This window comes from Medicago sativa, chromosome 2, assembly GCF_051527215.1.
Source record: "Medicago sativa cultivar Bolivia chromosome 2, Bolivia_mono, whole genome shotgun sequence".
Taxonomy (NCBI): Eukaryota; Viridiplantae; Streptophyta; class Magnoliopsida; order Fabales; family Fabaceae; genus Medicago; species Medicago sativa.
This window is the reverse complement of record NC_140750.1, coordinates 64,021,865-64,048,452: the sequence shown is the minus strand read 5'-3', so window position 1 is coordinate 64,048,452 and position 26,588 is coordinate 64,021,865. Positions and strand designations below refer to the sequence as shown.

At 33.5% G+C, this 26,588-nt stretch overlaps 1 protein-coding gene and 1 pseudogene across 2 annotated transcripts; both read right to left on the bottom strand.

The window, feature by feature from the left end:
- Nucleotides 1-842: 842 nt before the first annotated feature.
- Nucleotides 843-2,512, bottom strand: LOC146949635 (transcription factor TCP4-like). The gene has a single exon (XM_085745583.1). It carries the CDS (start codon nucleotides 2,143-2,145, stop codon nucleotides 1,243-1,245), a length of 903 nt encoding a protein of 300 aa, XP_085601709.1. The 5' UTR covers nucleotides 2,146-2,512; the 3' UTR covers nucleotides 843-1,242.
- A 418-nt stretch (nucleotides 2,513-2,930) lies between these two features.
- On the bottom strand, nucleotides 2,931-6,711 carry LOC146949634 (PKS-NRPS hybrid synthetase cheA-like; annotated as a pseudogene). The gene has a single exon (XR_015027351.1). The product of XR_015027351.1 is annotated as a PKS-NRPS hybrid synthetase cheA-like (transcript).
- Between the last annotated feature and the right edge of the window lie 19,877 nt (nucleotides 6,712-26,588).

Genomic DNA, 26,588 nt, shown 5'->3' with positions numbered 1-26,588 from the left:
CACAACCATTAGATAAGGATCCGAAGACCAATTTTCCAACCTCATGTTTGAATCAACTGATTTGAACCATGAGTTGTGTGATCTTCATCCAACGGTTATAATTACCTAACTGCAATGACTGTGAATTTGTTACAGCAGAGAATCTAGGTCTCCAAATCAGCTGAGTAGTAGGTAAAGCTACCATTCATCAAAATAATTTGGATCGCTTCCCTTCCTTTTTTTTCCTCTTCTACCATAGCCTATAAGCTATAACTATGACCCCTAATCAACTCCTCAGTCACAATCATAAACCATCACATGCTAAAGAGGAACTACGTATATGATAAGGCAAAGGAAAAGAAGAAAACCACACCAAATCAAGGAAATTTTTCCTTATAGCAAACTCAGAATCAACTCTTACCCAACTAGTTTCTTTAGTAAAAAACAGCTTCCACTGTTCATAGACAATGACTTCTCATCTAAATGCTTCAAAAACTCAAGTACGAAAGAGATAGATCATACACATAATAAAACTATAGAACTAGATTGATCTTTCAATTCCCTTTAGCAGTATTGAAGAAGCAATAGAAGGATGATGAAGGGTCACAATAAAAACAGTAACAAAAAAGTAAAAAAACAATCATTTCTCACTAAAAAGAACCCTCTTTCATCTCTTACCCTCATTTGAAACATGACATAACAACCAAACTAAACCTTGAGCATACACTACAAGTTCATATATTGGCTTATTCAGGAATTTTCCCTGTTTTGTAACAGAGAGAAAGCTCACAACTTCATCCAGCTCTTCACAAACATGGAAAGTATATAAAGATAAATCAAGCAAACTATAGCTTTGATGCATATTTTCATACCAAAACTAAGACTTGATAACAAATTACATAATAGATAATAGATATATAGTCACTACAAATTGTAACAAAGTTTAAACATCATCAAACATAGCAATACAACAAAGATAACCAAACATATCAATACAACAAAGATAATCAAACATACATCAAACATAGTACACTAACATGAAAATTAACATAACAAACTTGAGGAATGGAAAACCTGAAAATTCAACTCCAAATTTTCTTCATTCCTTAAGCATAAACCATTGAACCGAACCGAATCATTCCAAATCCGAATTCAACTCCCCACCTTGATCCACCAAGAAACACAGCAAGTTCACAATTCACATACCAAATTAGGGTTTCCAAGGCAAGAGCTATGAGGATAAGGAAATTCAGGCTACCAAATTCAACGGCGAGAATCAGAGGAAGCAGACGACGGCCTGTCAGATAAACCGCCATGCATCTCCTCATCATCACCTCCAATTCGTGCCGGCACACGGAAACCAGAAAAGCCACCAGAAGCAAATCCGGCACCCGAACCACCCGCTTGACGTCGATAATCAGCCGCAACAAATGTCGCCGGCGCATCTATCCAAGCACGAACTGAAGGATTGTAACTGGACTGAAGGGGTCCCCTCTGTGAAAGATACTGATTCTGACCATACATCATCGCCGGAAAAACCACCGGCGACGGCGAAGAACCACGAAACACAAAACCATCACCACCACCGCCACCGCCACCACTACCAGTATCAATAGTAGCAGCACCACCACCGGAATTCCACGTCACCATTCCATCAAAATTCCCGGCGAAAAGCACGTGCTGTTGCACGTGTTGATTCTGATTATGATTCTGTTGAAGCGAAAGCTTCAAATCATTACTAAACGACACCGTTTCAGGTATTTCATTTTGAAACGGAATGAAACAGTTGCTGTTACTATTATTGCTAAAATTCTGAAGAAAACGAAACTCGTTGTTTTCGTTTTCGTTTTGATTCTGTTTCTCTAAAACGTCGTCGTTTTGCTTTTGCTGTTGCTGTTTGAAAAGAGTGGGTTTCCATGGAGGAAGATGAGCGAGTTGGTCGATGGCAGGCTTAGCTTTATTAATGAGCCAATCAAGTGCTTTACTGGGCCTATCAAAGCCCAGTCGATCTTGAACATCGTAAAATTCAATAGCGGTATGGGCCGAGAGACGGACGCGTCTGTCTCTCGGCCCTTTCGCCGTGCAAACTTTACTATGACGATCTTTTCGACCTCTTGACCTTATAATGTGACCTCCGTCAACTTCCACTATCTCTCCACCGTTCATTATTCCTCCATAATCCAAACCACTAGAACTAGAACGACACCGTTTTTTGGTTTGTGTTAACGGAAGAACGTTTCCTTCAGTTAAATTTACTACATGTTTTTGGTTTAATAATACGACATCGTTTTGATGAGGGTGTTGGTGATGGTGGTGGTGGTTGTTGCTTAGAGGATCCAGACTCTAGTGTTGTTGATTATTCTTTTTTCTTGTTTTCAATAAAGTTATTGTCATACAATTTTGCAAGTTCCATGCCAAAATGGAAAGGTTTGAAGTACAATTAGGTCAGAGTGAAGAGAAAGGTGTATAGGGATGAGGAAATCATTATGAGAGGTGGCAGTGGTGTTTGGTTAGAGGGTTAAAGTTTCTGTGTGTAATTTTGTTTCATCACTGCTGTTCTTGTATTGTATTGTATTGGTATGTGTAAGCTGGATGCTACTAGTACTCATACATAAGAAAATTGCTGTTGACACATTCCATTTGGCTGGGACACACATGTAAAATATGCTTTTGCCCCCTCGGCAGTTAACTGCCGAGGAATTTGAAATCCGGCTGCAGTTAACTGCCGAGGAATTCCTCGGTAGTTAACTGCCGAGGAAAGCATTTATGCAGACAGCAGGTTCTGCATTAATGCTAAGCATTTCCAAGCCATTTTTCGGCCAGTTTTTACCTGTAATTTTACCAGAGCATTTCCATATGCAATTCAAATTATACAACAATGAAACTCGGTCATAAACAAGAAAAATACAATATCTTTTACATATGTCCATAATTAAATCAAACCGACATTTGGTTCAAACCACACAAAAGTTTGAAATTCATCAAAACGGAACATAGTGTCCATAATCAAACAACACATTACAAGTCATTACACATCATTACACATCATTAAATTAAATCCCTACTTACATTCATTACAATTGCATATGGAACGAACATATATATATATAATACATTATTTTCCACCATATTCCTAAACATAAATCCGACGTCGCTATCGTCTTTAATAAGCCAAGGCATATAGCTTGCCGTTTTCCATGCGAATTCATCTCTATCTTCTCCTAGGTCTATCATTGGCATTAGAGCAGACAAGTGACGTGTATATTGATTTTCACCAAGATGCTCAAAATAAGTGTTAAGTTGTGTCTTCAAATCATCAATAGAGTCCGTCGGTGTTATCATAACCTTAACCGTCTTTTTAAACGCGCAATACCTAACACGCCCTTCAATTCTTGCAACCTCTGACATGTTTCACTTGACAAAAGCTTTAACAAAATAATCATAGATTAGAACAAAATTAAATGGAATGTAATAACGAATAAATCAAATGCACAAACATTAATAAGCTATAAATAAGTATTGCACTAGTTTCAAGTCAATAAAAGTCATGTTATCATATATATCAATATAAATTACATAATGTTACTTATATATTGGCCACAAAAAATTGGCATTACAATTTTGACCCCAAAATATACGTCGGTGTAATTTCTACCAAAAAAAAGGACTAACACCGACAAAAAAATCCCTTGTTAATTGCCAAGTGATTGGAGAAGATCAAGTGACATAAAATCTTCCTCATCTTCCGCAATAACTTCAAATTGTTGCTTTGGTTTTTCGGGAGTGTCCAACAAAATAGGCGCCGCTTTGTTTGATTCCTTTTGTGGTTTTGGCGGTTTGTTCCCACTTTCAATAGCCATGAGCTTTCGGAACAACTCATGTTGATCCAAATACTCATCTTCCCAAGTCACCGCATCTTGTTTCTTGTGATTGTGCCACTCCGTAGATGATGGAGGTAGTGGACAACCATTCCTCAAGTAAATAAGCACAAAGTGATTAGGAATTACCCCAAGGCACATGATGGGAGTTTTTTGCTTGCCCGGCGGTGGTGGCCCTCTTAGTGGGAAAAAAGATTCTGAGTTACCAACTTCAAGATTTGTCAACACAACCACACACCTTTTGTAATAATTAGCAACAATGTGCCCCATGTCCGGAAAAGTCAACCACTTATCAACAAGATGTGCACAACTTTTTGTATTTGCGGGAGGATGTAAGCCATTTAAAATGTAGTTATAACGATCCTCACCCGCAAATACTTCAACATAATCATCTCTATGATCTTTCAATTCTTGAATAAGATGTGTACGAATCATGAGATGATTTTGTTCGGTTAAGCCCATGAACTCGGCTATAGCCCGGAATCCACAATGTCCATCGCCAATAACATCCACCACTTTTTCAATAAATGGAAGCATGAAGCGTGGCATATAATCAATAGGCCTCATAACCGGGATAGCCTTAGGCTTTGGATACCGAGAAGGTGGTGGAAGTGGGGAAATTGGTGCTTTACCAAGACGAGCACCTTTTTTCCTTTTATATGATGATGTTGTTGGTGATGGTGACGGTTGACTATCCGGATTTTGGGAATCAACAACCTCCCAAGAAGAAGGGATCCGGCTAGTGGATGTAATTCTTCCTTTAGACCTCGCAATGTCCACTTTTTTCTTGGCTCCCTTGGTTGTTGCTTTTTGTGGTGGTGGAGACATCATGGTGGTTTCAGGAAATGCCAATTGCCGCAAAGCCTCCTTGACTTCAAGCTTCATTTAGAAAGGGAGTTTCTTGAGACGTTCTACAATACCCTTCAACTCATCATCCACCGAAAAACCAAGTTCATCACTTTCTTCTCCCATGCGTAACCTTTGCCAATGGTGGTGTATCTCATCCAATAAAATTGGCTTTTCTTCAAGGAGTTTAGTTGCAATTTCGCATGCACATGGTAAGCCGTATGATGTCCTTTGAACACAACCACAAATTTCCTTGTTCATGCACAACGTTTCCCTACAACGTGACTCTTCCATAGCAATGTTGTCCAAAGCATATCTAGACACATGACCACCTAAGCCGGAGTACAAAGTGACATCTTTGAATCTATGTTCCAACACGGTAACGCTCTGACCAAAGGCTGTTTGTATCGCAGTGTGTTGAAGCAACAACATGTTATGTATTTTCTCCCAACAAGTACCCAAATCACCCACACTATTGTCTAAATATTTCTTCACCAAAGCATGAGCCGATTCTACCCTATTGGTGGATCTACAACCAAGATGCAACACACGGTCTGTCCATACCCTCACTATTTTCTCCTTCACTTCATTCAAGGTGGTCATGGCATAGGCTAGGAAAGGTGGGAAATCACTACAAGCATCTTGGAACTCCACTAATGCATTTGCATATAACTCTTGAGTGGACGATTCAACCATATCTTTCCATGCCCTCATGATCTTCTTGACAACATCGCGATTACTCACCTCTTTCCCATCCTTTTTTCCCATAGGATATTTACAATCTAAGACGCACCTTTGTTTAACATTTGCTTGCACATGAAAGTAACAATTCATACCATAACTTTCCGGGAAAACAATTCCAACCGCTTTCATCAAAGACCCATCTCTGTCGGTAACAATCACCTTAGGCATATTCATCTTTGAAGTAAGAAGTTTACGCAACATTTTTAAAACCCAAACAAAGTTTTCCTCTTTCTCATGCATCAAGAATCCAAACCCAACCGAATATGTCAAATCGGTCGAAGTTACCCCAACTACCTCAAACATTGGCATCTTATACAAGTTGGTTTTGTAGGTGGAGTCCATAACCAAAACCGTTGGAAAATTGTTAAACAACTTAACGGATGTTGGATGAGCCCAAAAGATATCTTCGATTGTATTACTTTCACCATGTGTTCTTGAGTAATAAGTATAGTTGTGCTCCTCCAACTTCGAGATTAGATATTGCAACGGCTTCTTGTCACCTCTATTTGCCTTCCATATTTTTTGACGTTCATTGTACACTTGCTTCACATTTGTCATGCAATGTGGTCTTTTGTTCTTCAAGTGTATCAAAATATTTCTTGGAAGCATCTTGCTCTTGGTCAAGTCATGTACAATCTTCTTGTCATCCTCCTTTAATCTACCGGCAAGAATGTGTCCTTCTAAAGCCGGCTCCATCGCATGATTGTGAACTCCATTAAGAATGTTCAATCCCCATTCCTTTGTTTGCGTACTTTGATATCCACTAATCATGAACAAGCACCCGCATTTTCTTGAGCCCGTTGTCGCATGCTTTGGTTTTTTTTAGGCACTTTGTGAGCTCCACTCCTTTCACACACTAGGCGCAATATTGGATGGATCAAGCTTGATCTTTGTGTAACAATTGTAAATCCCGCCTTATTTGCTTGACACCGTACCCACCCAAGCAATTCTTCTCTATCTTGAAACTTAATGTCGTCAGAAAAAAACCTAGCCGTGTCCACTTCGTGGGCTTGAAGTGGGACGACACCGGGGCTAACATATTTAGAAGCTTGTTCAATGTTTGGTTTGACTTCAACCTTAGGCGGCTTGACATCTCCGGAAATTTGGACAAAATTATGTTTTGTCTCTTCCGAAACATCTTCCGCGTTCTCGGTCATTACTATAATTAAACAACACATAAATATGAATTAACAACTAACTAATGCATAAACATCAATGCCATAATGAACTAAAACAAAAAAAACAAAAAAAAAAACAAAGAAAAAAAAGTTTGGAAAAAATGGCAGTAGCTGCCATTTTTTCGCACCAAAATTTTTTCCCAAGAGTTCCTCGGTAGTTAACTACCGAAGTTTTCCTCGGCAGTAAGGTACCGAAGATTTCCTCGGCAGTAAACTGCCGAGATTCCCCATGCCAGTGTTACGTGACTGACGTTGTAAACCAACCATGACAGTGTAACATTTCCAAAAAATAAACCGAATAAAATGCACAATACCTGTTTTTTTACGTCAAAAGTGTGTTGAATCATCCTATGCTTGATGCTTGAATCATTTTGGAGCAAGATTTGATGGAAAAAAATTTAGGATTTTGGGTTGGATTGGAGTTGTATGGAAGGTGATGAGAAAATAGTGTGTAGGGGGAGCAGGTGACTGTTTCATCTGATGAAACAGCTTTTCTCGGCAATTAACTACCGAGGAATTCCTCGGCAGTTAACTGCAGCCGGATTTCAAATTCCTCGGCAGTTAACTGCCGAGGGGGCAAAAGCGTATTTTACATGTGTGTCCCAGCCAAATGGAATGTGTCAACAGCAATTTTCCATACATAATGGTACTATACCAACTCATCTATAATTCATTCAATCACTAAAACTGATGTTAAACTCTCTCTTTCTAGTTTCACTTATTATTCACTCTTCCCTTTCTTCACTTATTATTCACTCTTCCCTTTCCCATCAATTTGGTTTTGGTCTTCACTTTTCTCTTTTTAAGTGTATAGAATTTCAAAAGATGCTAACAAGTACTCCCTCCGTCTCTAAATAATAGTCGTTTAAGATTTATGCACGATTATTAAGGAAATGATTAATTGTGTTGATTTTGATGGTAAAATTAGTATCATTTACTAAAACACCCTTATTAATTGTAGTTAGTGGAGTAGTTAAGTTGGATGAAATTTAATAAATAAGGGTATAATAATGGAGAAAAAAAAAACAATGAATGCTGCATTGGTATTCTAAAGTGACAATTATTTTGAGAAAAAGAAAAATGGGTAAAGAGACAATTATTGTGAGACGGGGGAGTAGTACCTTTGGTCACTGTATACAGACCACAAACATCATTTATTAAATGAACTTAAAAGGTTAACTTTTGCTTATAATAGTTGACCGAATAGAATAATTTATAACACGCTTTTTAACATTCTCTTTTTAACACGCGTTAAAAATAAGTCTCAAATTAAGCGGTGAAACACGTATAATTACATTTAATAAGAGTGTAGATGTTGAAAACAAAACATTAAAGTGAGTGTTTAGTGTTTCTAACACTCTTGGTCTTTTATTGACTCAAATTTTTCTAAATATCACTAAATATGTGAAATCTACATCAAAATTTATTTTGATTTTTAATAAAGGGTTTTCTATCATTTGCAAACTTGCATAGTATAAAAGTATTGGTAAGACCCATTTTAAAATATAGATAAAAAAAATTCTATCATATGCAAATTTACATAGTATAAAAGTACCGGTAATACCCATTTTAAAATGTATATAGATTCATAAAAAAAATTAAATTATCATTCATTTGAATTTCAATCAATAAAAAAAGTGCATTATTAATGTATGTAAGTACTACTCTTTTCTTTCACATTTGTGCTGGTGTGCATATAAGCGCGAGTATGGATGGCAAAGCGGGCGGATCCACTCCGTTTAGGCCCGTCTCGTCTAAGCCTATTTAAAATGGAATGAGAAGAGCTGAGTCAAATTAGGTGGTCGAGTCCCAAATCTCACCTCGTCCTGTTTAGTGGCGGATAAACAAGTTGGCGGGCCGGCCAAACAAAAACCTTTGTTTTTTAGAGAGAAAAAAACAACATTTTTTAATGCATTTTTTTACAACTTAATTGTTAAAAAAAAACTATGTTGCTTTTATCATTTTTTAAAGTATATGTTGCTTTTCTCATAAAAAATATAAAAGAATATGCAACGATTAAATTTGTGGTAAAAACAATATAATTAATAAATTGTCAAACTCAACATCATACTTAATAGCAAAATACTAAAAATATGTCAACATAAAACAAATTCAACAACCAAAATAAATCTAAAAGGATAAAATAAGTCTTAAAGAAAAAAGAGTTAAGCAGGTTGGCCTGCCCCGCCACGAACCCGCCTTGTTTTTCCAACGAGTTAAGCGGGACGAGCCAACTATAGGAAGCGAGTTCAAAACTTTAATTCAACCCATCAAAAATAACTGACTAAACGAACCGGTCCGACAGGTTGGGTCCATTTTGACACCCCTAAGCGCGAGATTTTTAAATAATAAAATTTATAATATCTTTTTTGGTTACACAAATTTATAGTATCTAAAGAAGATACCAAAATATTTTCCTACAAAGAATATATTAAAATTTATATGATTTAAAAAAAGTTGAGATTTTTCTAGTTACAACATAGATAGACAAAAATATCCCTATCTTCTCTTTTTTGACAAGAAATCCCTATCTTTTTTTTTTAACAAAAAATCCCTATCTTCTTGTCAATTGACGTCATTTTTTATTTTATTTTATTTTGATGTTGTAGGATTGTACATAAATTGATCTCACATGTGCATATCTAAAACGAGTTCACAAAAACAAATGCAAACTTTTTTTTGTGATTTTTTTTTTTTTGTGATAGATGAGGTTTGAACCGTGGACCTTACATGTATTATGCATTCTCTCTACCAATTGAGTTAAGCTCACGAAGATAAACAAATGCAAACTTAGTTAAACGTGGGAGTAATATTAAAAATCCTTGCAAACTTAGTTAACTTAGTTAGTTAATTAATCTTGTGTCATGATTCTTCCACCTCTTGAATCTGCATGAGTTGCATAAGAAAATAGAAAAATTTATGATGTGCTTGGATGAAGGATTTAAGAGGGGGAGGGAAGGAAGATTACTTTTTATTTTTAAATTACAGACACTGTGAAATGTTTTTTAAAAGGTTAACATATTAAGATGATAAATAATCATATAATATTTCAATCACACTTAATTTATTTTAGAAAAACATGTTATATAATTTGTAATTTAAAAAAAATAAATAAACACTCTCCTCCCTTCCCCTCCTAAACCCTAAATCCAAATATTAACACACCCTTAATGTAAAGCACTAAATTGATCTATGTCTTTGTAAGTCATTCTCAAATTAGTCTCCGACTCTATTAATATTTTAAAATAGTCATTGTCTTTGTCAAAAGGTTCTCAATTAAGTCCCTCGTCATACGATAAAAACATAGAGACAGAGATCTAATTGAGAAACTTTTGATAATATTTCAAAATAGTCTCTGTCTTTGTTAAAAGTTTTTCAATTAAGTGTCTCGTCATGTGACAAAAACATAGAGACACGAAATTAATTGAGAAACATTTGACAAGGACATAGACTATTTTGAAATAATAATAAAGTCAGGGACTAATTTGAGAGTGACTTACAAAGAGAGGGACAAAATTTGTGGTTTACTCGAAACAATTACTCCAAGTAAACCGATGTCGATTCTTCATAATACAACACTCCAAGTGAACCAATGTCGATTCTTCACTCATCTTCTTGCAATCTCTTATAATTTTGATTTTTTTTCCCCAACCACGAGTGCTTGCATAATGAAAGAGAATCGTGATGTCGTAGCCACTTTCATCACTGCCATTTTTGTCACCACAAAATTAAATGTGCTTCTTTTTACCCCAAAAACATTTTATCGTGGGTAAAAAAAATCTTCTTGGGGTATAAAAAGAACCAGATTTAGATTTTGCCCAAGGGTTGATGATGTATTTTCTCCAAGAAGGTTGCTCACTATTTATCCTATGACTGATCACTATTTACCCCCAAGAGGGTAAAAAGAACTTTTATTTTCTTTTTATTTACTTTAGTGAATTCGAATAAATGTATCAATTATTGTATGAATTCTATAAATAAAATGAGATGTTGTTATATGTAATAATTTTGTTCATTTCTTTTTATTTATATTTGCTTTTATTTTCTGATTTTGTATTTAATGAATAAATCCGAATAAATATTAATTTAGTTCATTTCTTTTTATTTATATTTGTATTTATTTAATGAATAAATTCGAATAAATATTTATTTTAAGTGCATAAATAAATTAGAATAAAGCAAATAAATAATTTAGAATAACGTAAATAACTTAATTTGAATAAAGTAAATAAATAAATTAGAATAAAGTGAACAAATAATTTAGAAAATAAATAAATTAGAATAAAGTGAACAAATAAATTACAATAAAGTAAATAAAATAATTTGAATCTAGTAAATAAATTAAAAAAAAAGTGAGTTAAGTCACTCTGCGTGACTTAACTCACGTTGCTGCGCAAATTTTTACACTTGCGTTAGTTAACTAACGCATGCGTAGTTTAGGTATTTCAGTTGGGCGCTAGTGAAACTTACTAGGAGAAGAGCAGAATTCGACTATGGATGCAATCACAAGTATGCAAAAATGTCTGATTTGTAGATCAATTTTGTCTGAGTTTTACAAAAAAATAACATTTTTATAACATGATTTTTATTTAAGAAATTTTTATAACATGACTGAGAGTTCATAAAATTAAGTTTAAATTAATTGGCGTATACCTATCAACGTGCAGTCAATTTAAGTGTTAAGGGACTCAATCAATTTCTTAAAAAGGAGAAAAGACTTGAAGAGTTCAAGTAGTCGGTACTATTTTTTTAGTAAAAAATTTGGATTCTCTTAAGTGGTAAAAAATTTGATCAATTACTATCTTCTATCGTAATAAAAAATATCAGTTGAAACGAAAGAATTCATTTTGTACGTCCAACATATTCTCCGACGAAGATCTATCATCTATAATTGATGATGTAAACTTCATACCTATAAACTGATAATCCAAAAGAGATGGAATGTGATTAACGACAATTGAAGACTTGTCGAATGCATGTATTTACTTTTTTTGTGTCCGTTCAATAAATATCGCATCGTCCTAATTTAAGATTGATATTTTAAAACTATAAAATGAAAATAAATATTTTTCTTTTTCGAATCGTTCGATCAAGATTAGACACTTATTAATGTCTTGACCGTGTGCAAAAGCCAGCCTTGTCAAATCCAAATCTAAAAAGATCTGATTTTGTACCGTTTATTTTTAATTTCACGGTCAACGGTTTCTTAGACAAAGTGAATTGTTTTTATGTTCTCTCACCAGTCACCATGCACAAGCCATTAATTTATACTATTTAGGGATGTTGATTAGCGGTTAATGTCGTTTCTTCATAAACTTTTGCTGCGTGAGTCAAAAAACTGTACTACTATACTCACAAATAAGATGTACATATATTCAAAGAATATCCAAAGAGAAAAGGTACTACACATGTAATATTTTATAAATTTCAGCACATCAAATCTGATTCTCTATACGCGATCATTATTATAATCGCCATATTGTTTTGACAACAAAAGTGTATATAAATATTGTTTTGACATCAAAGGTACATATATTTGCATAGATGATGTATATCTTATTTCAACTATCATTTTTAAAACAATTTATTAGATAACTAAATGTATGTGAATAAATATATGTATATTGGAACGAAATCAATGCAATACAGAGAAAATAAAAACACAATGAGAGTATTATAGAAAGAATTGTTTTAAAAATTATCATAAAATGATTGTATAAATATTATTTCTCATTTGCATATGACATAAATGTATTATTGAGTAATGATATTTGAATAATCAATAATCAAAAGTTGACAACTTTTAGAACAACTCTTTCATACTCTCATTATGTTTTTACTCTTTTTTATCACTCTATTGTTTTTATCTCAAAAAAAGAAGGTGTTCCAAAAGTTGACAACTATTGGTTGTTCAAATAACATTACTCTGAGTCCATATACATGTTGCGAGAGCTTTTTTTCAACATATATAACATTTTCTATTTAAGGGTTTTTTCCACCGATAATATTAACATATTTGGATTTTACACTATGTGATCACGTTTTCTACTTGTAATTACTGAGGGGTCTCTTGACGGCCAATAATCTTTTTAAAGTTGGGATGTAATAAGTTGTTTTCTTATATTATATAGATAAAATTGTTAGAACCACGTAGGTTCAAAGAACAATTTATATATATTATGTTTGGATGGTAATAAGACTATTGATGAATGGATAATTTGTCTACTAATTATGTCTGTGAATATGCATGATAATAGAAGACAAATAATAGAACAAAGTCAATCATCTGGTCTTGACGCAACAATTGAACATTAAAACAAAGAAGACATGCAACTATCTTTGAGGAAATAACAAATGGACATCAAACACAAGACAAATTGATCAAGTTCAAAGCAAGACAGAAAATACTTTGGTTAACACATTGTCATCAAATGCATCATCTGTGCCAAGAAGTTCAAGTCATCGTTTGGAATTGATCATCATCTACTGGTCAACAACATTCATGCCTAGCGCAATATGCTACCAATCAATTATCTGGATGATTGATGCATTCAAATATCAAGATAATCATCTAGACACATTAATAAAGATCACACACATAGCTCCGACATGGTTCTATATATAGCTATTAATATCTTCAAGTACAAATGAGTGATTATCCCAAGCTCTTTGATCAAAGAAGTCACTTCAAGATAAAGAGATATAACAGATACTTGTACTTTATCGTACATATCCTTATAACGAATACATCTCTTGTCATATTCTCCAATGGTGGTAGTCTCGATTTTATATAAATAGAATATATTCATGTTCGCAAAATAGTTGATGCTGCTTTCAACGCTAGTGTTGCAATCACCATGTCATTCCATGTAAAGACCGACAACCACTGCGACTGTACAAAACGCCACACTTAAAAAATGACTATATTCTTTTTTGAGAATGAAATCAAATAAAAGCCAAGAACATGATTTAGGAATTTATAGAAATATCATCTCATGTGAGAGTTATCTAAATTATTTGTAAATCAATCAAGCAGTCTGAAGTACTCTTTCATTGATATAAGAATTGAATGTATTATCCTCTTATAGAGAGTTTTTCATCCTACCTATGATTTTGTATCACTCAGATACAAACTCAACCCCTATTTGCATCCTTCCAAGTAATGGGACTTTATAAAAGTCAAGAGTGACTATCACACTACAGATAGTCTTCATAGGCTCTAAACACTGCACATCATAGGTGTTATAAGACAAAGTAGATTGCTAAGTCAGGATCATTGTCTATAACTCGTCATGGGTATGCAATTAGGTAAGTGATAAGATCATCATGGTTGGAACGAGGTCATCATGGTTGTGCCACCGGATAAGTGATGTCAATATCATTGTTCGTGACCGGGTAGTGATGAGGTAATGGACTTACTAAGTTTGATGTTTCGTAAAATCTTAGGGTGGATACCTTGAATACTATGATTGGAGATTATAGTGAAATAATTCCATCTTGTTCGTTGAGATGGTAAAAACACTTTGGATAAATTTAATTATATATACCCAAGGACTAGCGCATAAATTTTGAAAAGTTAGGGCATCATATATCTCTTTCAATTATTTTTAGGGAATCTCTTTCAATTGTTGTTGCAAGTAGAGTTTTAAATAGTAAATAATCATTTTAGCCCATAAACCTATGATGCATTGTCGCTATAATATATGAATGTATCAAAATTACATACACATTTCAAATGTCTCTTTTGTTAGTAATTTTATCGATCAAATTGACTAGTAAAAACTATATGACCCAATTAACTAATTAAAGACACAGTTAAAGATCAAAATGACTAATAAAATGCACTCTTAATTTTGTTTTTAATACATTAAAAGACTATTTTAACAATACCAAACTCATTAAAAGCACAATCTATCATTTCTTTTTTTTCATTTTATTGTATTAAGTACTACAATTTATTTTTCCAAAACCAAGTGTAGGCCATGACCCACACGCCACTATCAAGTGGGTTTCTCCCTATTTATATCATTATACAAAGACAACTTTAAAATTAAGATGATTGATGACTACACTCCAAACAATGCTAAGAAACATTAGTAAATGAGAATTTAATTTGAAATTTCATTGGCAGTTAACTATCGTTGGTTAAAAACAATCGGCAGTTAACTGCCGATGAAGTTATATTGGTATTTTTCTGGCGTTTTTTAGCACCCTTTGATGTGGGAACAACAATCTTCTAAAATTAATTAATGTTTAAGTACCGTTGGGCCTGACCCTTTTCTTGACAAATTCACCCGTAACACCTCAATTATTTTTCAAATTAAAATTAAAAAACTACACCGTAATTATAGAAAATTCGAAAACTAACTACCTATTTTAGTTGGATTTTTTGTTATTACAATATTTTTTGAATTCAAATTTTAAAAACATATAAACTAAATATTCAAAGTAAAATTTTAATAAAATATATAACATGGATACTACAGATAAAAAAACAAATCAAATTAAAATATATAGTCAAATATATATTCAACAAAATACAATAAAAAAGACAGATAGATGGACACACCCCGCTAGTAGTTTATAATATAAACACTCAATTATCCGTTTGAGCTTAACTCATTTAGTAGGACAATGTATAATATATGCTAAGTCTGGGGTTTAAATGCTGGCCACCACAAAAAACTACAAACACTCAATTATATAAGAATAAATAAAATATTGGTGTGAGCTTAACTCATTTAGTAGGACAATGTATAATATATGCAAAGTCTGGGGTTTAAATGCTAGCCACCACAAAAACTATAAACACTCAATTATATAAGAATAAATAAAATATTGTATTTTTTTTCAGATGATTTTTTTTTGGTGTCCGGGATTCGAACCACGGACCTTGCATATATTATGCATTGTCCTTATCAACTGAGCTAAGCTCACGGAGACTAAAGTTTATCTACATATATTATGATACATCGCCTTAATTTTGTTTTCTAGATGACCTACAAACTAACCATGATTGCTGATTTTTTTATTTGATACTTATGAGAGTTCAATATATGTATGTATTGCCAAATAGACAGAAAACATAACTAATACTGAAAAGATAATATATTATAATTTTGTTTTTTTGCCTTAGAAGCTAATCATACAAGTTTATTGCTAATATTTAGGCAAAGTACCTGTTATCATTATCTGGATTTTGTTTTTTAGATGATACAAAGAGCCAAAGCCTATATCATAGCTATTTATTTGACTAATTTTCTAGTTATAAAGACAACTAGAATGTTCTCATATATTCTCATATATGATTCATATTTTTCTATTTCGTCTTTTATTTTTTATTTTTTATGGTACTGATATATTAAATTTGAATTGTTAACTCCCTTAATTATAGAAATGACTTAATCAGTTAAACAAAAGTACCCCACAAAACCGTTCATGAGTATATGGACTACACCAAGTATTCGTACATTAAATTATAAGCAAGTTGTTGTGCAATAATAAAAAATTATTCATACACCATACAAAACTTCAAAATTGAAAATATAAATCTTTTTGTTTCCTTTACAATGGGTTTAACTTTTAGATTAAATATTTAAGTCCCTACAAAATTAATGAGTTTTTGAGTTTAATATATATTAAATTTTGATTGATATTTATGAAGAAATCATGATAAGAAAAGACAACAAAAATTTAAAGGTTTAAATGTAATTTTGATTTCCCTATTTTTCGAATTTGTTAACTTTTTTCCGTGATAACAATCATGTGTATAATTACCCATTTTCCCTTATATCTATATTGAACACAAGACATATATAGATTGTGTCACCCTTGTATAGCTAAAAATATACTGAGTAACAAATAAGCTCAATATTTCATATTGACTTAATTCAGCATGACCATGCAATTTTACCATCATATTTCTTCAAAAGGCCTAAAGATATTTCTTATGTTATACCGGAGGGACAAATCCTATCTAGAACACTCATGTTCCTCAACATGATTCGTCAACTACCCATTAATCAACTTTATTGTTATTCTATTACAGATAATGTTTGAATGACAATAAAACATGAGTCCACATCTAGGAATCATAGTGGTTCATGTCTAAGAGTGGTATACACCATTATCACTATGAGAATATCTTATGACACTTTCATAACATACTATGTAGTATTCTCATGGTGGATCAATCCAGTATAAATATTACTCTAAATATTTACATTTATGTATAGACTTAATATCTCATATCTATGACCCATGAGACGTGGTCATCAGTCTAAATACATAATAGTCTCTACGATTTATTACTATTCCAATTTATATTAAAACTTGATTATATATACTTTTAAGAATTATGTTCTTTATGTTAACGTAATCTCATGATTAAGTCTCACTTAATGTTCAATTACTTGAACTATTTATTCTAGGGACTTTATTAATTCTATAGAAAATATAATAAAGAATGCTTCATTTTATTTAATAATAAAAGTCATGATACATAACATAAGTTTAACTTAAAAATTGTTGGCCTCTAAAACTTACACCAACAATTTCAGTGCTCCATAATCACTACTAGAAAAAGCAAAATTACAGAGGGAAATTAGTGACGGAAAAAATAAAATCCCTTACAAATTTTTTAGTCACAAAATTTAGTGACAGAATTAGAGAAGGATATCACGTTTTCCCTCGCTAAATTTCTCTCACTAATTGCTTTTTTAGTAGTGAATATTGTGGTTTGGAAGAATAGTCTATATTTAAAAAAAAATTACAAAAAATTGATACTTTTAGTTCCTAAAATAGTTCGTGTCAAATGAAAATAGAGACTAAAGTGAATATATTTACTGAGAAATTAAACTTAAAACTTGTGGTTTTAATGAGAATTAAACATCGTAAGCATTTGCAAAAATAAAATATTGTAAGCAAATTATTCAAATAACCAACTAATAAGTAATAACACCTTAGACGCGATAAAAAATTTACAATTAAGATGAAAACTTGTACAATTATGCTACATTTTAAGATACTTGTTTACATAATAACTAACTTCAAAGTAATTGTTCTTAATTCGATATTTTATAATTAGAAATACATCGCTCAAAAATTCCACAATTTCCCTTACTATGAACCCTATGCTCCTCTATTTTCTCCGTCACAGGTGTCCCTATTATTCTATGTTGCAAGACTCATTATCAAGCTTGTCTATCTCATTTGCGACAATCATCATCATTCTCGCATCAAGTTTCTTTCCTTCTTAGCGTAAAAAAAAAAAAAAAAAAGTTTCTTTCCTTCTTATCTCTGATATTTACGACACTATTTTTGTGCTTATCACTGTTATTTAACTTAAAATTAATAATTATTATTATATTAAGGTTTGCATTTATTAAACTTATATTATATATCATGATTTTTATTATTAAATAAAATGAAGCATTCTTTATTGGTGAACAGAACTATCGAAGGGACTATCGAAGGATCTTGACAAATAGGAGTGAGGGTCGTCGTAAGTGTGCTATTTCACGCAGACCACCAATCGAATGAACAGAACACTCAGGAGTCTCACGAGGGTAGCAACAAAGAATAATCCACCTATAGTGAGGATTCACAACAACATGGATTATCAAGACCACACAACTTAATGATGTTTAGGACCATGAATAATGAAATATACTTAGGTGTCAAGGATTTCATTTCAAGCCTGATATAATTTCGATTTTGATCAAAGACATGATGGACATTGTGGACCTTATATTTCTGCTCACAAACACATTTTGAAGGGAAAAAAATACATCCTTGAATGAACGCTGTTGAAATAACATAATAAAACTTTTGTTGACTGGTTTAACATTATTCGTGATGTAATCCACTTATGTCGGTCTGATAGCGTTAGCTTGGAATTTTGAAATGTGTTTCTCTCAATATCTTAAGTTCGATTCTCCTCGATGTCAATTTTGATGGGTGATTTCTTAAAAAAAAAATATCAGAAATGATGTAGAAATAAATGAATTATGATTTATATCGGTGAATCTTGACAAGATAAGTTATAAGAATGAACCTTTCATCATTCAAAATCAGACATTGTGTTTTATGTCAATGATCCTTTAAGCAAAATGTGGTCAGTAAATTTACAAGGAAGAGTACCACATGATAGTGATACAAATCTAAATTCAACTCTTGAAATTTCTGAGATTCCTTTCTCGAGGCTTATTAATCCTACTTTCGTTGAGGAGAATAGAGTGGTCGATGATATATACCGATGATGCTTCATCATATGATGTTTTTAGATATGTTTTGGAGTCTTTTTCTATGCATCTGAATATGAAGACATTATAGAGGTTTTAGAGTGAGTAGGTCATGGTTTAGAAAATGTTTTGTAATGTTTTGATTTGAATCGTTGTAATTTTATTTCTTCTCTAACCAAAAAACTCCACAGATTTGTTGAGTCTTTTATGGTACAAATAATGTAATTCGGCAAATTAAGACACCTCATGCAGGTTATGGAAGCTAAAAAATCAAGTGTAATGAAGGTTTGAAGACAAAACAACTTGGAGAAATTATGTCTCAAGTCCCAAGCACATATCAAAGATGAAAAACACATGAAGAATGACAAAAAAAAAACTAGAAAAAATGCCTCTGATCCATGGTCCCCAGGCACATACCTATGAGCCCTATGCCTCGGGACTCTCAGAGAGCACTTTTGCTCTCTGCCTCATGCCCCCGCCCGCCCCGCATCGTGAACATAAAAAAAATAGTGTTTTGCTATTTTTTGGTCACGTGCTCCATGTATGGTTCCACGTGCTCCAGTGCGGAGTTTTGCCTATTTAAAGTATGTTTTGATTAAAAAATATTCATTCAAAAACTTGACGCTTTAGAGACAAAGAAGTGCGAGCAGAGCATCAAATATAGGTGTTTTTTTAACCCTCTTTCATTTTTTCTAGTGTATGCTACTATTTCTTTTTTCCTTTTATTATGTATTTAGTTACCATGAGTAGCTAAACATTTTCGATTAGGGTTCAGAGATGAATCTCCATTATTTATTGGATTTTTCTACAAGTGAATAACAATTTCCTTTATCAATACTATTTGAATTATATTTTTTATATGTATCGTCCATAATGCCTTTCAATTCATTTGATCTTGAATTAATCCTAGGTTAGACTTTTTTAGATTCATTTTGTCTTTCTAACTGGAACCGTTATGTATAATTTACTAGAGCCGTTCATCGAGAGAATGTGAATTCCTCTTGTATGACTAGGTTTAACATTCTCAAACACTACCCATGAAAATATAAGTCCATGCTAACCGTTGCGGAGCAATATTTCATAGGAGGGGCCTATAACAAGAGACAAAGTAGTCCTTGATTTGTTAGACTTCGTGAATATAAACCATAGATGATATTTGATCTAGGAACATGCGCTAATACATCAAAGACATAAAGGAAATTCTAAGAATCCTAATCGACGACAAATCTCAGTCTGAAACCCTTTTGAATTTTATCGCAATCAACAATCTTGCAACCCCCCCCCCCCCAATGAACTGGTTTTAATTATAATTTTAGTTAACTGCATAGTAGAAAAGAACAATCCACGTGGAGACAATAATTTACTGTCGCCTCCACATGGATTATGAATTTCTATAATCCTCTATGTATCTTATATTTTTATAGGCGCTACAAAATAACATAGTTGACACGGTTATGCAATCTCTGTCGTTTGATTGAAACAGGATCATTCACATTTTAGTTTTATTTTATTTTATAAAAATAAACAATCAATGTAATCTTGAAACCAATGAAACCCGAATACGTTGTACGGGTATACGGATACGCAAAAATTTTAAAATTTAGAATACGATACGACTAAGATACGTTAACAAAAAATTTATACTAAAACTCATATGCATGTAAAATACTTGGAAAAAAATTGATTACTCTTCATTACTATATAATCATAAAAACAATTATACTAATTCATATCTTAAATTGAATCATATACATCTCCATTGAATTTTCACATCACAGTTTCGTATTTTAGGATACATAATTGTGAAGTATCCTATAAGTATCCAATAAAATATATTTTTAAATTAAAATAGTTAATTTGAATACTATGTGGATACATATCCGTGAGTTAGATGATGATCAAAATTAATGTTAAGTGAAAGTTCAATTTCATCATGAACACTAGTAGTTCGATTGGTAATTTTGGTCAATCAGATTTTGGGGGTCTTATTAGGAACTCAATTGGTGGTTGAATTACTGATTTTGTGGGAAGATGTGGTCGTACTACTAATATTAATGTTAAATTCCGTGCTATATTTTTTTTTTGGTGCAGATCATTTGGAAACTTTGTTTTAGAGACATCATTTGTGAGTTAGATTCTCAAACGACATTGATCTTTGGGGTTCTAACTACTCATCTTTATGCTCCTCTGATAACACGTGATCTTTGGGAAGATGTGGTCATACAACTAATATTAATCTTAAGTTTCGTGCTATTTTTATTTGGTGCAGATCATTTGGAATCTTTGTTTTAGAGACATCATTTGTGAGTTAGATTCTCAAACGACATTGATCTTTGGGGTTCTAGCTACTCATCATTATGCTCCTCTGTGAAAGGATATTTGTTACTGATATTAGTCTGTTGCCACATGTTAGGAATTATGTTATTGCTGTCTTCATTTGTCCTAGTCTTTAGGAAGTAGTTTCACATTTTATTAAGTCGTGTGAGTATTGTTTTAGTGGGCTATTTTATAGCTTTTCAGTTTCTAGTTGTTTTGACTATTTAATAGTCTAAGTTCTATCAATAAAGAAGCAGTTTGAGTTTCATATTCTATATCTCTTCAAACTGGTATCAGAGCCCCCACTGGGCCTGATAAAAAACTAAGCCGCAGCTTAGCTAAGAAACATAGAGAAACACAAAAATGAGTGACACAAAGCTTTCAGCAAAAATTCCTCATTTTGATGGTCTTCACTATGATCATTGGAGTGAGTTGATGGAGAATCTTCTTCGTGCCAAAGGTCTTTGGTCCATGATTGAAATTGGTTACCAGGAACCTATTGAAACGACTGTGCTTACTGAAGAACAATTGGAGTTGCTGCAGAATTCCAAAACCAATGATCACAAGGTCAAGCACTATCTTTTCAGGGCAATTGATAGGTCAGTCTTCGAACAGATCTTGGATAGGCGAACATCTAAGATTGTTTGGGATTCCCTGAAAAGAAAGTATGGAGGGAATGACCGTGTGAAGAAGTCAATGCTAAACTCTTTGAGAAGAGAGTTTGAGGTGCTAGAAATGAAGGATGCAGAAACCATCACTGAATATTTCGCCAGAGTAATGACGGTGGCTAACAAAATGAGAAGCAATGGAGAGGTTATGTCTGACTCAAAAGTGGTGCAAAAAATTCTTCGTACGTTGATGGAGAAACTCACCTATGTGGTGGTTTCAATTGAGGAGTCAAAAGACACTGAAGAGATGACCGTTGAGGAGCTTCAAAGCTCTCTGGTAGTTCATGAGCAAAAGTTTAAAAGGGTTAACCGTGACGGTGAGCAAGCTCTGAAGGTGGAAAGTAGTAGAGGGAGAGGAACATATCGTGGAAGAGGACGCGGAAGAGGGAGACAATCTTTCACAAGGGACACAGTGGAGTGTTTTAAGTGTCATAATTTGGGGCATTTTCAATATGAATGTCCCAAATGGAACAAAGAAACAAATTATGCAGAATTGGATGATGAAGAAGAGATCCTTCTAATGGCTCTTGTAGAAGAAAATGACGCAAAAAGGAATGATGCATGGTTATTGGATTCAGGGTGCTCTAATCATATGTGTGGAAACAAAGGTATGTTCTTAAACATGGTGGAAGGACATAAGCACTTTGTTAAATGTGGAAACAACTCCCGAATGTCGGTAGCTGGAAAAGGTAGTGTCCGGCTAGTGTTTAATGGCACTACTTTTCTCGTTCAAGATGTATATTATGTCCCAGAGCTTCAAAATAATTTATTAAGTCTGGGGCAGTTGCAAGAAAAGGATCTCACCATTCTCATAAAAAATGGGATATGCAAAATTTATCATCCGAACAAAGGATTGATTGCAGAAACCAGTATGAGCGCTAATCGCATGTTTATTCTCTTCAACAAAACCTCCAGCATCACTACTCCAGTTGAAGAATGTCTTCACACTTCCTCTGAACTCACCTATCTTTGGCATCAAAGGTATCGCCATCTGAACCACAAGGGCTTAAAGACGCTGCAGACAAAGAAAATGGTGCGTGGCTTGCCTCAACTGGAAGCTTCAAGTGTCACTTGTGCTTATTGTTTCATCGGAAAACAACACCGCAATCCAATACCTAAGAAGAGTGAATGGCGTGCCAGCAAGGACTTGGAGCTCATACATGCAGACATTTGCGGACCAATAGAACCAGTCTCAAGTAGCGGAAAAAGGTATCTCTTATGCTTCATTGATGACTATAGTCGAAAGGGTTGGGTCTATTTTATTTTTGAAAAATCAGAAGCATTGGAATGTTTCAAAACTTTCAAAAAGCTAGTGGAAAAGGAAGCAGAAGAATCAGTCAAGTGTTTGCGGACAGACAGAGGAGGAGAGTTTAACTCTATCAATTTCAACTTGTTTTGTGAAAAGGAAGGAATTAAAAGGCAACTCACCACATCATATACACCGCACCAAAATGGAGTAGCAGAACGTAAAAATAGAACGGTGATGAACATGGTGCGCTGCATGTTATCTGCGAAAAGAGTTCCCAAACTGTTTTGGGCCGAAGCTGCAAAATTGTCTTTCTACTTGTTGAATTGATGTCCAACACATGCTGTGAAGAAAATCACTCCTCAAGAAGCTTGGAGTGGAGTTAAGCCCTCTGTTCAACACCTTCGAGTTTGGGGCTGCATAGCTCATGTGCATATACCAGATGCAAAACGAGGTAAACTTGATGATAAAAGCTTTCCTTGTATTATGTTGGGTGTGAGTGATGAGTCAAAGGGTTACCGACTATTTGATCCTAAGACAAAGAGGGTTGTGGTGAGCAAGGACGTAATATTTGAGGAAGAAAAGAGTTGGGATCGGGGTCCAAATTATAAAGAACAAATAGATGCAGATTTTGTTTGGAGTAATGATGATCTTAGTAGTGATGAAAGTGAGGGGAGTCACAGAGTTGAAACTGATGGTGACAGTGATGATGACAATAATGATAATGAAGAAATGAGTCCTCATGAAAATGTAACTCAAGGGAGAGAAAGGAGAACACCAGTTTGGATGGAAGATTATGTAAGTGGTGATGAGTTGAGTGAAGAAGAAGCAAAAACCTACATGGTACAAGATGACATGGGTGATGATCCAATTATGTTTGAGGAGGCAGTGAAGCATGATAAATGGAGGAAAGCTATGGATTGTGAAATAAAGTCAATTGAAAAGAATCAAACTTGGGAACTTTCAGATTTACCAACAGGGGCAAAAACAATTGGAGTCAAATGGATTTTCAAGACAAAATTAAATGAGAAGGGTGAAGTAAACAAGTATAAAGCTCGATTGGTGGCAAAGGGGTACTCCCAGCAGCATGGAATTGATTTCATTGAAGTATTTGCTCTTGTTGCTCGTATGGATACAGTAAGAATGATCGTGGCTCTTGCGGCATGCAGAGGATGGGACATCTTTCAGTTAGATGTCAAATCTGCATTTCTTCATGGAGAATTAAAGGAGGACGTGTATGTTCATCAACCACAGGGATATGTGAAGAAAGGAAAAGAGCACAAGGTTTACAAGTTACATAAAGCCTTGTATGGCTTAAAGCAAGCCCCTAGAGCTTGGTTCAGCCGCATAGAGTCTCAGTTTTTGAAGGAAGGTTTTCAAAAATGTCCAAATGAACAAACCTTGTTCATTAAAAGAAGTACCGAAGGTAGAATATTAATTGTTAGTATTTATGTCGATGATTTGATCTATACAAGAGATGACAAAGGTATGATGGTTGAGTTCAAAAGGTCTATGATGGAAGCCTTTGACATGTCTGATCTGGGGAAGATGAGATTCTTCCTTGGCATTGAAATTCTACAAAAACCAGAAGGAATTTTCATATGTCAAAGAAAATATGCTACTGATATCTTAAAGAAGTTTACGATGTCTGAAAGCAAGCCGGTGAATAGTCCAATTGTTCCGGGTTTCAAAATTAATAGAGATGCTAACGGGACTGCTGTTGATGATACTTATTTCAAGCAGATTGTTGGAAGTCTAATGTATCTTACCGCTACAAGACCCGATATAATGTTCAGTGTCAGCTTAATTAGCAGGTATATGTCAAAGCCAACTGAATTGCATTTACAAGCTGCTAAAAGGATATTACGATATCTGAAGGGAACTACTAGCTATGGGATATTCTACAGGAAGGGAGGAGAAAAAGACTTGTTTGGTTTTACAGATTCTGATTATGCAGGAGATGAAGAAGATTCTAAAAGCACATCAGGTTATGTTTTCTTGTTAAGTTCTGGAGCTGTGTCATGGATGTCCAAGAAGCAACCAATTGTTACTCTCTCAACAACTGAAGCCGAATTTGTGGCTGCTGCAGCAAGTGCATGTCAAGCTGTGTGGATGAGACAGATTTTGAGAAACTTGAGTCATGTTCAAGAAAGTAGCACTGTTATCATGTGTGATAACAGCTCAACAATTAAACTTTCAAAAAATCCAGTAATGCATGGAAGGAGCAAACATATCAAAGTTCGTTTTCATTTTTTAAGAGATCTTGTAAAGGATGGAGAAATTGAATTACTGCATTGTGTAACTCAGGAGCAAGTTGCAGACTTGATGACAAAAGCTTTGAAGCTTGAGGCATTTCAGAAGCTTAGAATGAAGATGGGAATGCTTGATTACACTGAAGTAAACTAGGTTCAAAATGCTACTAGTTTAAGGGAGGGAATGAAAGGATATTTGTTACTGATATTAGTCTGTTGCCACATGTTAGGAATTATGTTATTGCTGTCTTCATTTGTCCTAGTCTTTAGGAAGTAGTTTCACATTTTATTAAGTCGTGTGAGTATTGTTTTAGTGGGCTATTTTATAGCTTTTCAGTTTCTAGTTGTTTTGACTATTTAATAGTCTAAGGCTGTGTTTGGTAACAAAAAAAAGCTAGCTTATAGCTTGTTGGACTAGCTTATAAGCTTGTTGGATCAAAATGTGTCGTGTTTGGTAACAAACTTTTCTCGTGAGCTTATAGCTGTTTTTGAAAAGCTATTTCAAGTAGCTTTTTAGCTTATAGCTTATAGCTTCTTATAATTTCTTCCAATTTTGACCTTGTTTATTTCATTTTATTTTTTTAAAATAAAAAAAAACCACCCACACGTTCCACGTTTTATAACTTACGGCATCCCACCTCACAACTAGTTATATATTGGTAGTGTTTTATTGTTCACTATTTTTTAATGAGCTTGCATTCAATTCATATAATATTTAATTTTAAATAAAGCATGTAATAAATAAATAAATAGTGAATTAGTTAAATAAAATTCGTTAAAAAATGAAAATTCGTCGAATAAAAAATGTCAATTGAATTCATAAAACACATTTATCATTGTGAAGATGAAAATAATTTCAAATAAAATTAAATAAATAAAAACAAATACATTAAGTAAAAAAAATTACATATATATTTTATAAAAAAATAAATAAACATATCTTTTATGTCATTTTATATCTATCAGCTACTTCGACAACTACCTTTACCAAACACTTTAATTTTAATAAGCTAGTTTTTTCAGCTATAAGCTATCAGTTATCAGCCATCAGCTATCAGCTAGCTTATAGCTTATTTTTACCAAACACACCCTAAGTTCTATCAATAAAGAAGCAGTTTGAGTTTCATATTCTATATCTCTTCACTCTGATAACGTATGTTCTTTTTAGGACGAGAGATTGAAATATCGGTTGGCTTTTACATTGTGTGAAAGAAACTCTTGTGTACATGACTCATTAAG